The sequence below is a fragment of the Antechinus flavipes genome, chromosome 4, assembly GCF_016432865.1.
Source record: "Antechinus flavipes isolate AdamAnt ecotype Samford, QLD, Australia chromosome 4, AdamAnt_v2, whole genome shotgun sequence".
Classification (NCBI taxonomy): domain Eukaryota; kingdom Metazoa; phylum Chordata; class Mammalia; order Dasyuromorphia; family Dasyuridae; genus Antechinus; species Antechinus flavipes.
This window is the reverse complement of record NC_067401.1, coordinates 220,543,946-220,561,689: the sequence shown is the minus strand read 5'-3', so window position 1 is coordinate 220,561,689 and position 17,744 is coordinate 220,543,946. Positions and strand designations below refer to the sequence as shown.

General features: G+C 33.8%; 1 protein-coding gene across 7 annotated transcripts in view; it reads right to left on the bottom strand.

Moving 5' to 3' along the window:
• The window catches only part of MLIP (muscular LMNA interacting protein), a 391,579-nt gene that overhangs the window by 67,940 nt on the left and 305,895 nt on the right, over positions 1–17,744 (bottom strand). For 3 of the 7 annotated variants that reach the window (XM_051997168.1, XM_051997170.1, XM_051997171.1), the window contains 2 exons: positions 9,330–9,539; positions 7,998–8,784 (listed from right to left, as the gene is read on the bottom strand). The exons of 1 other annotated variant lie outside the window; for it this stretch is intronic. In XM_051997168.1, coding sequence (XP_051853128.1) covers positions 8,722–8,784; positions 9,330–9,539 — 273 coding nt within the window. In that variant the 3' untranslated portion in view covers positions 7,998–8,721. Of the gene's footprint in view, positions 1–7,996; positions 8,785–9,329; positions 9,540–17,744 lie in introns of those variants that run through there. 3 more of the 7 variants (XM_051997175.1, XM_051997169.1, XM_051997174.1) reach the window with 3 other exon arrangements.

Below are 17,744 nucleotides of genomic sequence, written 5' to 3'. Positions count from 1 at the left end.
TATTATTCATTATGATTTTCCCTCCTCACCAGTCTTGAATCTCTAACCAAATATACATCTTAAAGCAAAATCAGGATTGTCATTGAGAGATAAAGCACATATTTCACACTACAGATATGTGTGTGTGTGTGTGTGTGTGTGTGTGTGTGTGTACACACACACACACACACAGATTTTTTAAGAGGGAGGTTTGGATTACTTTTTCTGTCCCTCTTAAAAACTATACAGAAAAGCAAGATACTAGAGGAGACTTTTTGTCTTTATTTGTATTCCTAGCACTTAAGCATTAGGCAGAGTACATCGAAAGCACTTCAGTAAATATTTGTTGACTGACTAAATAGTTTCAAGCTTACTAGCAGTGAGAAACCTGTAACTGTTGCCAGTGACAATGTAACTTCAAAAAAACAATCTCACAAGTAAAGAGTTGTTCTTAAGAGGAAAGGATGTCTCTGATATCTGCTACATTAGGTTATTATGCAATTGAAATATCAAGAGCTAGAAGTGAAGACCAACATCAAATAAAGAATAGCTGTTTTAATACTGGAAAGAAGAAGAGCAATGTGTTGCTATTGATTTTTGTTTAAGGTGATTAATATGAAAATCCTTTCTGGTCAAATTCTCATCTAGATCAAATGTCTTTAGAGACTTATTTTATGTATATCTAGTACAATAGATGAACTCCTTCATTACCTTGTCTGTATAGCTCATAAATACTTTATTTTTGAACCCTAAATGGTTTTCTTTTATTACATTGTTTGCATTCTATATATGTTCCATTTTAACATATCTCTATTCGGTTCTACAATTATAACAAACTATCCATGGTGCCATGGAACAAGTCAAGAAAGCTTTTCTATCACCCTTAGCCTACTACTTGGAAGACCCCAACCCAAGATTAAGCCAGCAACCTCACCTAATGTTAGAGCCAAAAACAATAATAGGATAAGACACATTCCATCTGAAGAGACCATTGAGAATGGGCTCTCAGAGGTCAGAGACTGTCTTTTGTCTTTCTTTATAGATCCAGTGCTTAGAACAGTTCCTGGCACACACACACACACACACACACACACACACTAAAAAAAGTTTTTAATAAATGTTGATAGCTAGGAGGACCTTAGGTAACCTCAATGACCCTCTGTGTTTAAATCTCTGCTCCTTTGAGATATGATCTTCTTTGCATTTTAATTTTCATGGCATTAACAAAGGAAATTCTTAAAATGTCTTCACCACCATGAAAAAGGAGGTAAATCAAAGTGAATAAGATAGAGGTTCTTAGAGGAATTATTAAAGTTTTCTAAATTTTTAGAAAAATGAAAACTGAGAATTGAATAGAAAGCAAAAGAGCAAGATATTTCTCATAACCAAATCTGACCTCCTTTAATAGAAAAGCAATCTCATCATTGTGGCATATATATCATAGTTTATAGTGAGTGCAGACTGCAAGAGGCAAAGGGGAACAATGCCACACATTCATAATAATTCTTTGTAAACATTGTAGCTATGGCATACTTTATAGAATGAAGAGGAAAATGAACAAAAGAAGCACTTGACTTAAGAAATACCTAAAGGCAGCAAACAGGCCAAAACATCTTAGTAAACATGATTAAGAATGAAAAGGAAATTATCATTCATGGCCTTGGAATAACAGTGGTTTTGTTGTAAGACACAAACTTTATAATTTTCATAATTAAAAAAATGTGAACTTTTCATTTTTTTTCCTTCTTGTTAATCCATTGTGCAAGATTTAAATTTAAGTGATTCCAATAACTGTCAGAAAATATTCATATCTTAATTGTGATATATTCCATTTTAATCTTTTTAGTCTTCTCATTGATCATGAGGTTGTGTTTGGAAACAAGAAATTTGGGCAATTTTGTGAAACTTTCAGTAAATCTAGTAATCTGGAAGATAAAAATACAGTTCAGGAATTCTAAGAAAGGGTGGGGAGTAATGGAATTGGCCCTATAACCAGTTTGAAAAAAATTGTGCTGGCTCCAAAAGGAATGAATTGGTGAATTGTGAATTGGTATCATTAAATGTCACTTGGGAAACCACAGCACCAAAAAAAGAAATTTGGGGTCATTAAAATCCTAGCACAACTTCCTAAGAGCAATTCATTCTGCTACCACAAATGCTTATTGTCTTCTTCCTATTCCCTTTTCTCTATCCCCTTTTGATTGGTCATTTGTAATAGATGCCCAAGATTTAAGTACATGTGGACCAGTTATATTGGTTGAACATCCAAATACATTGTTTAAATAATCGTCATTTTCAGCCTCTCTTCTGAGGGTTAATGCAAAGTAATTTGGGTTTGATACAGATATTTATACAACGTATTCCTCACGAATAAGAACCTTAAGAGGGCCTCAACACTTTTACATAATCTTCCATAATATACTAATACATAATTCATGTTGGCACAAAATAGCTTTGATGAGAATACACATGTTTCATGTGCAAAAATGTTTGTAGCAAGCTTTTTTGAGGTGGCAATGAACTGAAAACTGTGTGGATGCTCATAAGTTGGGGAATGGCTGAATAAATTATGGTATATTAATGTTATGGATTATAATTTTCTATTTAAAAAATGATCAGCAGTATAGTTTTAGAAAAATCTGGAGAGACTTACATGAATTGATGCTAAGTAGAGTAAGTAGAACCAAGAGAACACTGTACACATCAACAACAAGATTATACAATGAGCAATGAATTGATTTAAATGATTTACATAAAGTACTTTGGAAATCCAAAATCACTATATGTGTTCATTGTTATTATTACTACTATTACTGAGAGAATTGCTTGATGGGATGGCTGATCTACTATCATTAATCTGTCAAATAAAAATCATGTAGAATGAGAAAATATTGGAGATTTAAAGAAGGGCAAATTTCCTGTTTTTTGTAAGGAAAAAGAGATTAATCTGTAAACTTTATAGCAATAGTCTTGACTTAAAATTTTAACAATAGTTTAGAACATATCATTGAAGGAATGGTTAATAAAAATCTTCAACTGAGAAAAGACAGAGATTTTCACCACTACGATATTTTGCCTCCAAAATCTCTAGGTTCTTTGGAAATACTGTATTATCTCCATTGAAGAGAAAATATAAGAGGATTATAAGACTTTCTTATATAAGAAAATATAAAATGATTACAGAAGGAGAAAATGAATGGAAGGAGAAGGGAATCTTTGCAGGGAGTCCTATGCTATTGCAAAAGTAAGCAATGCAAATATTTAAATGAGCAAAGGCAAGATGTGTTGAGAATAATTATTATATAAGATATGCAATATGATTTGATGCCTATGAAGGCAAGATAAGGATAAAAAGATTTGGGTACAGTGGGCAAAGAGAAACTAAAAAAGAGAAATCAACAATACATTCTTTTTTATGAGCTCCCAAAGTATTTGGATGGTATCTCTTTTATGCACTTATTAATCCTCTTTCTCTGCATTGCATTGATCTGTGTCTGTGTCTAATCTACCCTTATAGATTGTAAAATCCCAACAGGAACAGTCTATACTTGACTCCTCTTTGTGTTCTTAGATCCTAGCATGGTGCTCTATACATAAATAGAAAGATCATTTGTCAGAGGTTAGAGAGATTGAAAAAGAAAAAAATCTTTAAAAAAAAAACCATTGGCCACAAACCAAGTTCCAGTGATAACCATGATTTTTAGATAATTCAGACTGAAAATGCAGTATGTCCTTGTTGTCCAGTAGTTGACCATGTGAATGTAAAAGCTAGGACTTGAAATATTTGCCCTCTGTTCTGCCAGTAGCACTCTCTTTATAGAGTTCAGGTAAAAAGCATTTAAGTTCCTTTGTTGCTAAGAAAACGCCATTAATTCCCTAACTGGTAAATTTAAAAAAAAAAATCTATCCATCTAACAGGTCAGTAACAATGAGTTTTCTTTTTCTCTATCTACTCTTTGAACCATCCATACAGCAGCTTCTGAGCTATTACAAAAATATATATAATGGAGAGAGAGAGAGAGAGAGAGAGAGAACAGAGAGAAGAGGGAAGAAGAGGAAGAGTTAGAGACAAATAGACAAAGACACTGAGAGACAGACAGACAGAATTGAAGCAAAATTCCTTTGTGTTAAGAGAAGGGAAGGGAAAGAATGAAAATTTTTAGGCATGATAGTAGTAATAGGAGCTAATATTTATATGGTGCTTACTATGTGCCAGGCACTGTGATAAGCATTTTATAAAAATAAAAAGATTATCCCATTAGATCTTCACAATAATTCTGGGAACTAGGTGCTAATATTGTATTCTATTGTTAATGCATATTGCATTTATTATATTATCATATTTATATTTGTTATATTTAAAGATGAGGAAAGTGATAAATGATATGGACAAGACCATATAGCTATTAAGTGTCAGGTTTTCTTGACTCTACATTGGCACTGTAATATTTAGAGGAGAAAGAGGAAGTAGCAAGAGGAAGAGGAATGATATTCTGTAATATTAGAGTGCCAAGAGTCAGTAGTCAAGACACTGACTAGCTTTAGCAGGACAGGATGTTGTAAGGAGTATTAAATGAGTATAAAGACTTTAGGATATATAGAAGTGGAACAAAAGAAGTAGAGAAGAAAGGTAGATATATAAAGAGATGCGCTGACTATTCATGTGTTGTATATACCCTATAGCTGCTGATTTTTTCCTTATTTTTTTCTTGAATGTATGGTTGAGAGTCATGTAAGAGCCTTTAAGAAGGTACATATAATTAGTAATCTTTCTAAAAGAAATGAATCCTCAAAAAATAAAAATCTTGTGTCTCAAACTTTATATCACCTCTAGTAATCACAGTGAAGCTAGCAGCATTGGAATGAAAATGCAAAAATAGGGAAAGTGTCTTACATTGTGAAAAGCAAATTAGACTTGGAGTCAGAAGAGCTGATCTTGAAATGAGAACCCCCAAGTGACTCAATGTGACTTAAGATAGTCTCTTGATCTCTCTGAGATTCAGTTTCCAATAACACAATGTAGTGATTTTTTGATATCAGACTTTAATTCTAAATTTAATTCAATAAGCATTTAAATAAGATGATTTATATATTTTTTAAAAAAAAACTTAAAATTTTGTAGAAGGGACAAGAACAGTTCCCAACAATAAAACAGAATATGATGACTAGAAGGTCAATTGTAGAGAGCCAGAACTCTGGAGAAGTATACTTGAAACAAAGTGTTAACTCAGTGGAATTGATGAGATGATTGTTCTCTAGTTCACATATATACTTAGTATTCAATATGGTGATGTAATGGTTTGCTAAGTTCACACATAATCAGTATCTCTAAGTTCACACATAATTACATAATAATATAATTACAATAAGGTATATAAGGACTAACAAGAACTGGAAGAGAAACATTCTATCTTTGACTATCCTCTTAGTTGTAGCTTTCTGGTTGGTTTTCTGGAGGTCTCTGGACTACCCTTCATTTCAGTAGTGCAATCACCCCGAGAATACATAGGTGTTAAAGTCTAAATTCTTTATTATTTCCTTGCCAGTCTAGTTTCCTTGCCTGGGGCCTGGGCTAGCTTTCTTGAGGATCTCCAGAATGTGTCTTGGTTTCTGTGGTGGAGGCAGGAGGACCACCAGGATGGTCTCCGTATTGAAGTCTGTCTCAAGAGCAAATAGGTACTGAGTGAGTGAAGGTGTGGGCATAGAACATTAATTTCAATACCTGACATAAAGCCTGGCACTTAGTAGAGATATTCAATAAATGTTGTCCAATTAAATTGGATTGATTTTTAAAAGTGTTGAGGTAAAGGAAAGAAAGAAATAATACAGCAGCTAGAGGGGATATTAAAGTTGAATGAAGGTTGCTATTTTGTTTTGTTTTGTTTTCAATCAGTATAGAAGAGGCCTTTACATGGCTTTTTCAGAGGAAAGGTTCTACACCAGGGATTTTCAACTGTACTTTTAAGTAGGCAGGTAGATAGGTTGATAGATAGATAGATAAGTAGGTAGGTAGACGAACTATATTTCCATTTAATTGGTTTCTTTTCTAAGCTTATGCATTTTTATTTGATGAATTTAAAAACTTTATTATGAGAAGAAACCCACACTATTATGAGAAAAAACCATAGTTTCACTTAGACACAAGAGTCTAAGAATCACCCACTTTATGGGGAAAGGAAAAAGTAAAGCTGCTAGAAAGAAAGTTTAATAGAAACAAGGTTGTATAGGATGTAGTAAGGGAAGAAATTGAAAGAACCAAATTAAAGCATTTCTCCCAACCCACTAATGGGATAGTCAAGGTCATCTCTTCAAAGACTACAAATGAGTATTTTATATGGTGTTGACTGATTTCTCCCATTTATGAAAGTAAGGAAGCATGAGTCATTGGGAAATTCCAAAACAGATAGGGATAGTACAATAATCACAGTAGACTGAAATACCAAGGTAAAGCAATGTACAAACCAGAAATGTACAAAGGCTACAAATAATATATGCATAAAAAACTGAATAAATACAGTGAATAGGAGGCTACTAAAATGTAAGATCTTGAGTTAAGTCTGAAGTTATTTATTAGTGAGCAAATATGAGAATGTTAAGCTCAAACAGAATTATGTCAGTTTGTCTTATCATTGGCATGTAGACTCAAGTATTTTTGCCAAGAGTTGCCAGGCCTCCTTCTTCCATTCTTTTCATCCATACTCCCCTATCAGGCCAGTTTATTTCAAAAGTCCTTAAGCTAGAGAATTTCTATTGTGTCCTTCTTATCCTTCTACTACAATAGTCAACATCCTGCATAGGAACTGGAAAATAAGAGACTTTCCTCTTCTTGTCAGACCAGATAGAAATCTGAGAAGGATGGCAGGCAGAGTATTGCTATTTTTTTTAAGTGTCAAAGAGATAAAGATAAAGTTGCCTATCTCCTTAGTAAAGTAGGAAGTAAGGCTCTCTATTTAGAATGATAGAAAGAAGAGAAATGGAGTTTTAAGGAATACCCACTGGGTGTATTATACTAAGGAACTAACAAGTGATGAATCATAAGGATTGATGAGAAGTGCTTGAAGGTCCCCTTAAAATTAGATGATATTGAATTTACAATGGACCAAATCAGCAGAGTTACAATTCTTTCTCTAGCAATATACTAAGGAATTTTGAAAAGAAAAAACAAAAACAAACAAACAAACAACAACAACAACAACAAACAGATAGTCATCAGATATGGCAAAAGCCAAAGAATAAAGGGTAGCAGGGTATCCTAAAGTGAAGTCTAAACTGAGAAGAAAGTAATTTCACCCAAAATGGTTTACCATCAAGCAAGAATATATATATTATATATATATATGTGTGTGTGTGTGTGTGTGTGTGTGTGTGTGTGTGTGTGTGTGTGTGTGTATTCATTCTTATAGCCAGGAGTAGTTTATACATATAAAGATCTGGGTGAAATTATGAAAATTAAACATACAGACAATTTTTGAGGTATACATCCACTGTATCGAGTATTGTACTCCTATTATTGAGGATACTATGAATAATCTAAGAGAACAAGTGAATCTTTTCAAATACCATAGATTCTATCAAGGTACTTCCATCAGGTACTATATATTTTGCAGTAGGTGGGGCCTTGATAGTCATTTAATTCAAATACCTCATATGAAAAAAAGTAAAGTTCAGAGGTTAAATTTCTTTCCTAACATCACCTATCTAGAAAAGGGCAGAACAAGCTTTTTCACATAGTCAAATCCTCAGATTCCAAATCCAGCATTTTTTACATTGTATCCCAAAAATTGGGATAAGATCTGCATAGAGTTCCAAGGAGCCTCAAGGGAATAGGGACAATACCGAAGGAATAAGTCATTTCTGGCTTCTTTCCAAAACTTACTACAAATGATTTTGTTCTACTTACCTCTATTATGTTTTTCTCATTAAGTACTAAGTGACTTAGCTCATTTTCAAAATGATATTACTGCTAATAGTAAGAAATACATGCATATAAGGAGAGAAATCAATGTAAATTTATCTTCCACAAGTATTTGAAAGTGGTGGGGTTTTAAGTTTTATTTTTTTAATACGGCCAGCAATTGAAATTACAAGTATCTCTTTGTCAATGCAAAATTATTTAATGAAGCTTTTAAAAACTATTCAATCAGTAATAAAAATAGCTGAATTTTCTAGTATTATATATTTTAGACATTTTTTCCTTGTGAGGATAACATGAACAATTTTTTTTAATCTTGTAAAAGGTTCTAAAATATTGTTTCAAGTATTAATCTAAGATCTACCATTAGGAATATAGCCAAAAGAGATCATCAAAAGAGGGAAGTGGTGGAACAGCTAAGTGCAGTGGACAATGCACTGGCTCTAGAATCAGGAGGACCTGAGTTTAAATAAATCTTAGACACTTAACACTTCCTAGTGAGACCCTAGGCAAGTCACTTAACCCCAATTGCCTCACAAAACAAAAGTTTGAAGATCCATATATAACAAAAATATTTATACCAATTCTATAGGAAATGATAACTAAAAATTAAGGACATACCTACTAATTAAGTAATAGATATATGAATATAATGAAATACTATTGATTGATCCATAAGAAATTATGAAAGGGACAGTTTCAGAGAAAACTTTGAAGATTTGTATGAACTGAGAAGAGCAAATTAAGCAGAACTACTGAGAGGAGGTTTATACAATAAATGTAAATGCAAATTACTATGAAAGACCAGAACTGATCAATGCAATGATCCATCATGTTTCTAGGGAACTAATGATGATCCATGTGGCTCTCCTCACCTGGTGATATGTGATAAACTGAAAATGCAGAAAAGATAAATATTATTAGACAAGTCCAATGTGGGAATTTGTTTTGTTTAATTATGCATATTTGTTACATGAGTATTATTTTTCTTCTTCCAGTAGAAGAGAGTAGTGGAGCAGGAATGAGAAAAAATAAATGCTTCTTAACTCGAAGAAAAAGCAAATATAAAAAATAAATATTGACCTAAAATAAACTTTTAAAATGCTTTTGATCAATTAAAATATTTTAATATGTCATTTTCTATAACCCTGAAAGTTTGAGGGGTGGGTGGGAAGAATTGGATTTTGGAAGTTGCTCTATAATTGAAATTTCAGTAGTATATAGAACTCCTAGTGTGTATATCCACTTCCCTCTAACCTATAATCTTAGAGAATTTCTTGGGGACATAAATCCTTTGCTAGGGTGACACAGACAGTATATATCAGAGATGGGACTTGAATCTATTTATTATGCCACACTGCTTTTGATTTAAGTTTTAGGTATCTGGAAATATAACACCAAGAATATTCTAATACTCTATTCAATAGAGAATTCTCACCTTATTATACAATCTGTTGTGATTAAATGAAGTAGGGGAATTCATATGTCTGTCACCAAGAGAGATAGAGGATAAATGACTGAAAGGTCCAGGGATAAGACAGTCAGTATATGAGAGGCTCTGTGGATGCAACAGTGATTTAGCAGGAAGAAACGGTTTAGTCTTACAGACAGGATGAAGAGGAGCCGTATCATGAAGAGAAGTAGTATCCTAAAAGGAAGAAAGCAAACAGAATAAAGTTCAAATGTTTAAGACATTTAAGAAACTACTATTACCAAAAAAAGAAAAAAAGAAAAAAGATCTCACACAAAGCAGACCTCCATAATAATAAATTAGTTGGGGATGGGGGAAGAGTCAGAGGGAAGTTCAAAGGAAAGGGGGGGATGGAGAGAGAATAAGCATTTATTATGTTCCAAGCACTGTGCTAATTGCTTTTTTTTGCAAATATTATCTCATTTGATCATCACAACAATACTGAAATATGTGTCCCCATTTTGTGTCCCCAAATTGTCCCCATTTTATAATTAATAAACTGAATAGAGAAGATTGTTATTTGTTCAAGATCACTTACAAGAAAGAGTAAACATCTGAAGTTTGAAATCAGATTTTCCTAAGTCCAAGTTAAGTACTCTATCCATTGCACTACCTAGCATATGAGACTGATGTTTCCAGTTGATGGTATTATTTAGTCCCAAGAATTTATTTAGTCCCTCTGCTGTGAATTATTTATCTATTCAGAACAAAAATCATTATTGGTAGATAAAAAGTAAAGGAAAAGCTTGACTAGTGGCAGCCAAACCAAGGGATTTTGTGAAAAACCTCTTTCCATAGCAAAACAAACAAACAAAAAGAATAAACGAATGAGAGCACAAATAAATAACAATTTTTTTTAAGTTAGGAGGTATTTTTAAGGTAAAGCCATTCTTTTTCTTGTTGTGAGAGATTCCTAGTTCCAGATGGCCAAATATCAATAATTTAAAATTTTACCACTTAGCAACATTAAAGAAATCCCAATCCTCTCTAGGCATCTTGGACAGGGAAGGGAAAGTTTGTTTCTTTGTTTATTTAGTAGGTGCTTATTAGGAATAGGAACTGCTTTCGCTGGAACAGCAAACTTCTAAATGAGAAGACTCTCTAACAATGCAGGTCAGTACCCTCTCTGTAACTTAAGAAAGCTTTTGTGTTGCAGCTAGCTAATTGGTCTATATTTGAAATTTCACTAGTATAGAAAGGTCCTGATGTGGAACCTCCATACATTCCCCTCTAATTTATAATCCAGGAATATTCACATTATTGACCAGGGTAATACAGACAGCATATATCAAAGACTGGATTTAAGCTTAGAATTTCATAACTCCCTGGTAGATAGGATGCTGATCCCAGATTCAGGAAGATCAGTTCAGATTAGTCTCAGACATTTATTTTTTGTATAATCCCAGACAAATCACCTTAACCTCTGCCTGATTCAGTGTTCTCAAGTATAAAAAAGAGGTCCATGACATCAGAGAGGGGATGCCATGACTTGCAAATGAATTGGATTTAAGTGCAGGAGGGCTGTGCAAGGTCACCTTCCTCACTTTCCATGACCAAATGGGTCTAATGACAAAATATAGCTCAAGAAGACTGGAGATGGCCCTAGAATAATAATAGCACCTACTTCCCAGATTTTTATGAGAACCAAATTTTAGTTTAGAACCTGGTACAGAGTAAGTCTTTAATAAAGGTCAATGACCTCCTTCTTTGAGAGATTTAATGACTTTCCCAAGGTCACATAGCCAACATTTTTCTTTGTTTTCTTGGTTTCAAGTCCTCCTCTCTTATGTAGTACAGCACACAATCTTTTAATAATGTTATCAAGTGAAATATGTTTAAAGATATTTGCAAACTTTAGAACACTATTTATAGTGCTTTTATATATAATACACATTAGTTATTTTATATATTATTATAATGTATGTTATGATTTTAATAAATACTTGTAAGTTAATTGATATGTTAATAGATGGAAGATTGGTTAGCAGCCAAAAGAAATGCTACCTAATTAACTCAAATTTGGAACAAAGATCTAAGGAGAAAACCACTATAGAGAAAACCTTCTATTTCAAATATTCTCAGGAGTTTTGTTTTGTTTTGTTTTGTTTTGTTTTTTGATTTTTTTTCCTGGATGTACCACAACTTCCATCATTGATCCTAGGGAGCTAGGTGACATAGAAGATAAAAGAAAAATTGGAATCAGCAAGACTTTAGTTTGGATTCTTCCTCAGATATCTTGACAAATCACTTAACCTTTCAGTATTTTAATTTCTTCATCTGTACAATGGAAATGTTGGACTAAATGATTTCCAAATTTTCTTCCAGATTTAAATTAATGATCCATAATCTCTCTAAACCACTCTCTCCTCTATTCCTTGTTAAAATGCCTTTGCTAACCTTCAGATTCAACCATAAGTACCTTTATCAGAGAAAAGATGCACTCAGAGCAAATAAACAATGAGGTTTTCCACTAGTCCTACTCCAATGCCTCATTAAACCATGTAGGATCCCTGAGCTATCAACAATTATGCCAAGACAGTCCAAGTTCAGGAGCAGTCCCTTTCAGAGCTAGGTCTAGTGAAAAATTTTGAATGTGACAAATTCAAAGCTAGTCAAAGATTAATCTAGCTAAATTAAGGAAGATTCATCTTTAGAAGATTCACCAACAAGCAATTAATTATTTTGACCATAGTGAATCACCTTCAAGTAAAGCAAAGAAAAATCAAAATGGTCATTAGAGGAAGAAGTTTCCATATCAGTGAAACCCATACATTTGATGTATTTACCTGAAGGAAAATTAAACTAAGAATTCTAGAAATGTCACTGTATCTGCCTCCCCATCACCAGCCCAATCCAAGTCTTCCTAACACCCAGTCCACTGTGCCATGAGTTGAAAAGTGTGATGACAAATTTCAAAAGTAGTATAAAATAAACTTTGTTACACATAATTCCCAAGGCATGTATAAAAACTTTTGAAATTATAATACAATAATTTCAGCTCTCTGCTCCAGAAACTTTTCCTTCTATGAGAAAGACACATTAATAAGCAATATTTGGTTTTAAGTGAAAGTGAAATTTGCTCTAAAATGAGAACCATCATTCATAATGACACTGAACTTGCAGGTAAACTCAACCTTGAAAATTATGCTTTTTTTTTAATGTCATGCAAACAATATAAAATGGCAATGCAATTTATTGATAGAATACACTATGCTAAACTTAAACTTATTTGTTTTACTTCTTGGATCACTAAACTTCTTTATCAACTGAATTCCTTTTCTTTTCTACTTTTAGCAGTATGATTTTATTTGGGTTTTCATAATATTTAATATTAAGCCCAGGCTTTTCTATAAATAAAAACATAAACTGGAATTCAAGTCAAGGAAAAGATCAACATATGCTATTGACCAAAAATCTTAGAATTTTAGGTTTTAGAAGGGTCCTTTGAGTTTGTTTAACTCCATGAGCTAAGAACAACTTTTCAAAAACATCTCCACTATAGGGGTAGCATGTTAATGCCATCCTCTGTATAAATTATAGATGGATAGATAGATAGATAGATAGATAGATAGATAGATAGATAGATGGAATGCAGATCTCCTGAGTGCTCCTAATTGGAATAGGGCAACTAAAGTTTTGCCCCAAGGCACATTATTTAGAGGCTTAAGATAGCCTGTGAATTCTTCCTAGATGGAAACTGATTTAAAACTTAAGTAGGTATAATAACTTAGTAAATATAAGAACCCTTTAGATTGTGAACTAGAGTTAGTTTCTTCCTGTGCCTCCACTCACTAACCTTTGCAAGAATAACCTAATGCTAATATCTTGGAATCCATCTCCTTGGCTGGTTATCACAAAATATCATCCCATCTATCTCTCATCTGAAGTAATCTTTGTGTCTGTCTCTCTGTCTCTCTCTCTCTCTGTCTCTCTCTCTCTCTCTCTCTCTCTCTCTCTTTCTCTCTCTCTCTCTCTCTCTCTCTCTCTCTCTGTCTCTCTCTCTCTCTCTCTCTCTCTCTCTCTCTCTCTCTCTCTCTCTCTCTCTCTCTCTTCTCTCTCTCTCTCTCTCTCTCTCTCTCTCTCTCTCTCTCTCTCTCTCTCTCTCTCTCTCTCTCTCTCTCTCTCTCTCTCTCTCTCTCTCTCTCTCTCTCTCTCTCTCTCTCTCTCTCTCTCAGGCAATGGGGGTTAAGTAGCCCAGGGTCACACAGCTACGAAATGTTAAGTGTGTGAGAACAGATTTAAACTCAGGTCCTCCTGAGTTCAGGGCTGCTGTTCTAGCCACTGCATCACCTACCTGCCCCATATCCCTTGTCTCTTAAATAGTTTTCAAGACTTGCTTCAGGGGCAAAATTCCCATTTGCTGTTCTGTCCCCCATTTAATACTCTTTCCAATGTCTCATGTTTAATTTCTCTGATATTCATTTTTAAAGATAATGACCAAATGCACAGATCTTGCCTTTAGGACTTCAAAATATATAAATGAAATGTAAAATTTTCTATTAATAATTCAGATACATGATTACAAACTCGTTGATATACCATCTACAAAGCTTCTAGGCAGCTGAGCAAATTTTTCATATTTTATCCCAGTGCTTTGGAGTTTTGCATAAGATTTGCATTCCTATTCCTATTCTTTGAGTGAAGTTGAAATGGCAAAGAAATGTTTCTACATCAGTGAGATGCATAACTTGTAGTAGATTTTGATAGAATGCTAAGAAAATTGAGTTTGTTATCTCTGCTACTCATTTACTGGAGAATTTTCTTCTTAATGACAAAAATTCACAAGGCAAAAAAAAAAACTAATGAGTGAAAATCAAATTTACTTTTAAGTTTAATTTTTAAAAGAGGAGGAATTAATTATTTGGATAATCTTAGTATCATATCCTGTAAGAGTTTAGGAAACTTTGAACTCATGAAGCTGATAATTTCCTCTTTCATGACCAAGGGGGAAAAAAAAAAGTAATAATGAGCTCTACAGACTGAATAAATTAACCTGACTGTTTGTGATGAGAAATAGAGATTCCACAGAATATGGCTTAATAGAAGAGGCTACATCTAATAGATTCAGGAGACTGCTCTTGCAAAGTCATAACATTGGCTTTTTACAGCTATGCCCTTGTAATACCAAAGGACATTTAGGGCACATTGAGCACTTCATTGCATCTGCTATTATCTCATATACATTATTTCATCCTAGCATTTTAAAGTAATTTGCTTTCTTGTGGTTTAAAAGCAAAGGGGAAAAATCCATTTTTGATCTGTCCCTTCTGTCCTTTATCTACTTGCCCATAGTTATCTTGGGGGGAAAAAATGTCAGTTCTTTTTAAAGACCCAATTCAATGACTGTCTTTTTTGCTTTTCTTTGTATTGCCAGTACTTAAAGCAATGCCTAGCTCATGGAATATGCTTCATAAATTTTTGGTAACTAAGTATTAATTACAGCTTTCATCCCTCCTTTTCCCACTATTTCCAGCATAGCCCCCCCCCAAAAAAAAAAACACACTACTTTTATCCCCAGTGCCTGAAATATAGTAGGTATTTAATAAATTACTTGTAATAGATTAATTGGTTCCAAATGAGATGATCTTTGATCTTTTTCTGCTTCTTATAAAAATGCTTTAACTCAGAATTAAATTATCAGATAATGCCACAATTAGTAATAGACATGAGGAAAATAACATTTATAAGAGTAAGAGAGCAGCTCTTACTTCAACTGTTTGACTTCTCAAAGAAATCACAGCCACGATCATACAATCAAAGTCACAAGATGATTTAAAAAGGGAAAATGTGTATTATAAGGCACATTGGTGACAGCCAAACAACGAGAGAATCCATATATCTTTTGTCCCCATCACACTGTTATAGCCCATGGGTACATTGCTTTAGCTTTTTCATTGCATAACTTCCTTCTCTTAAGCCTTCATCTTCAGGGAATAATACAATTCCCCCAAATCCCCCCCCCAAAAAAATCCTATTTTCCAAATATTCTTATCGCTGATATGGAAAAAATAGATGTAACTCATGAAATTTGTAACAATTCAATTATCTACCACTCCACTTCTAAGTTAAGATGAAAAAACTGCCCACCCAGCCCAGAACAGTTAAGTAGCTTTGCCCTAGGTCATATATGTTCTATAGTTATAACTAGGCACATTGGAGGCAAGATCTGAACCATGGTCATCTGATGCTATAACCAGTAATTTCCCCTATTCCATTACCTTTAATATTTATTTTTACAATTACAAAATATTCAAATGTAATCCCTTAACATTTTAAAAATATTTTCCTACCCCTGTCTCCAGGGGCTTTAGATAGGTGGAATAACTTAATATTGAAAGTTCATAGTTGACATGTCAAATTCTCAGAGCAACATGACAATAATAAATGTGGAACAATATGATAGAGACACCAAGTGATAAGTAAAGGATAGTAGCCTCATATACATATTTAAAATTAGTTCCATCTAAGGGAATCTAACATTTTTGCAATTTGGCCATATGTAGATGATAAAGGCCTTTACCTTTATCTTGGAAGGAACATCTCAGTATTGCAATGGAAGACCTGAGTTCAAATTTGAACTTAGATACTTACTAGCTGTGTGATTCTGGACAAGTCTTACTTAATCCAGTTTTCTTCAGTTTCTTCATCTATAAAATAAACTGGAGGGGAAATAGCAAACCACTACAGTATCTTTGGGGAATAAGAAAAAACTTCCAAATGGGGTCATGAAGTCAGGCACAACTGAATAGCACAATTTTCCTTTTAGCTCAGCTTTGGTGCTTATTCAGATTCACTTGCATAGCAAGGCCATGGAGGATTAAAAGGGAAAAGAGCTGAAGAGCTCTATGATCTGATATTTAGACTTATCTGCATCAATCTTAGTATACCAGAAACAAGTAACTGCTCATTTATAGTACTGTATTGTTCTTGTTCACCACAGGCCCACAGATTTGTTTCTTTAAAGTTTACTCAGTGGATATTTATGTCATTCTGGGGAAGGGAAGAGGCAAAAAGGAGGCAAGGTAGTGTAATGCAAAGAACAGTGGCTCAGAAATGAAAAATTAGATTTGTCTTGCTTATTTACCTATGTGACTTGGGAAAAACATTTAGCTTTTCTGAACTTCAGTTTTCCCAATCTATAAAATGAGGAATTTGTAAAATGTGTTTTCTTAGCTTTTGAGTTCTATATCTAAGCTCTGCTATGAACATAATTGTTTCCAGTTATTTACAGGAAAGGAACCCTTTTAGATTTCTCCAAATGTGTTCCCTCTGAGACAGTAGGTCTAAGGCCAGTCTAGCTGTCACTTGTGACATAACTTGAATCATATTGTCTAAAAAAACTGGCTAATTGCCTTTTGGCTCAGACCTAAATCTAATGGCTCCAAACTTAAAAATTCAACAGGTATTTATTAAACATACCTAAGGTCCTAAGTATTGTTTGTAGAGGGCCAGAACTCTGAAAAAGTGTAGTTGAATCAAGGACAGCAGGGTGCTTATAGTTAAGCTCCTACTCAGTGTGAGATAATGGTTCTCTAAACATATAATTAATGTGATAGTGATGTAATGGTTGCACATGTTCAGTTGCTGTAGTGATGTAATTGTACTGAAGTATTAAGGGCTGGGAAGACTGGGAATGAGCCTTTCAGCCACAGACACAGAAGACTCTCTCAGCCACAGACATAGAGAAGACTTCAGATTACAGACTCTAGATTCCAGACCCCATCTTTGACCATCCTCCTGGTGGCTCTCCTGCCTTCATCACTTCTCCACCTAAAGATCAAGGCCCATCCAGAGATCTTCCAAAAAGCTAGTCTAAACATTACAATTGTCCATTATAAGTTTCTCAGAAAAAATAATTGATTGGGTCATATGTGATGGCCATAGACAGTTATTATATGTATTGATCATAGACAACTACAGAATAAGTTCTCTATGTGTATTCTCAAAGCAAGAAGGGGCCCCAGAAATGTAGTCTCATCTATTCCTGAACAGAAATTCACTGTATGGCATTCCTGACAAGTGGTAAATAATCTCTGTTTGAAGACTTCTAGAGATAGTAGAGCCTATTGCTTCCCAAAACAGTACATTTCTATCTTCAAGCAGCTGCAGGTATTTATAATAACCGCTGACATTCATATAATGAATTAAAGTTCACAAAGTTTTAGGTGCATAGTCTAAAGCAATTCTGTGGATTATTTACACAAATTTATGCTGTCCCTATTTTTTAATGGTGGAACTGAAGTTAATAAAACTTAAATGACTGTCACAAATAAGTGATTTACTAGTAAGTGGAAGGAGGTAGCTGTCATGGGAGAAATATTTCCTATGATAGGTGACTGCTGCCACCTAGAATGCAAAAACTATGGAGACAAAAATCTAAGT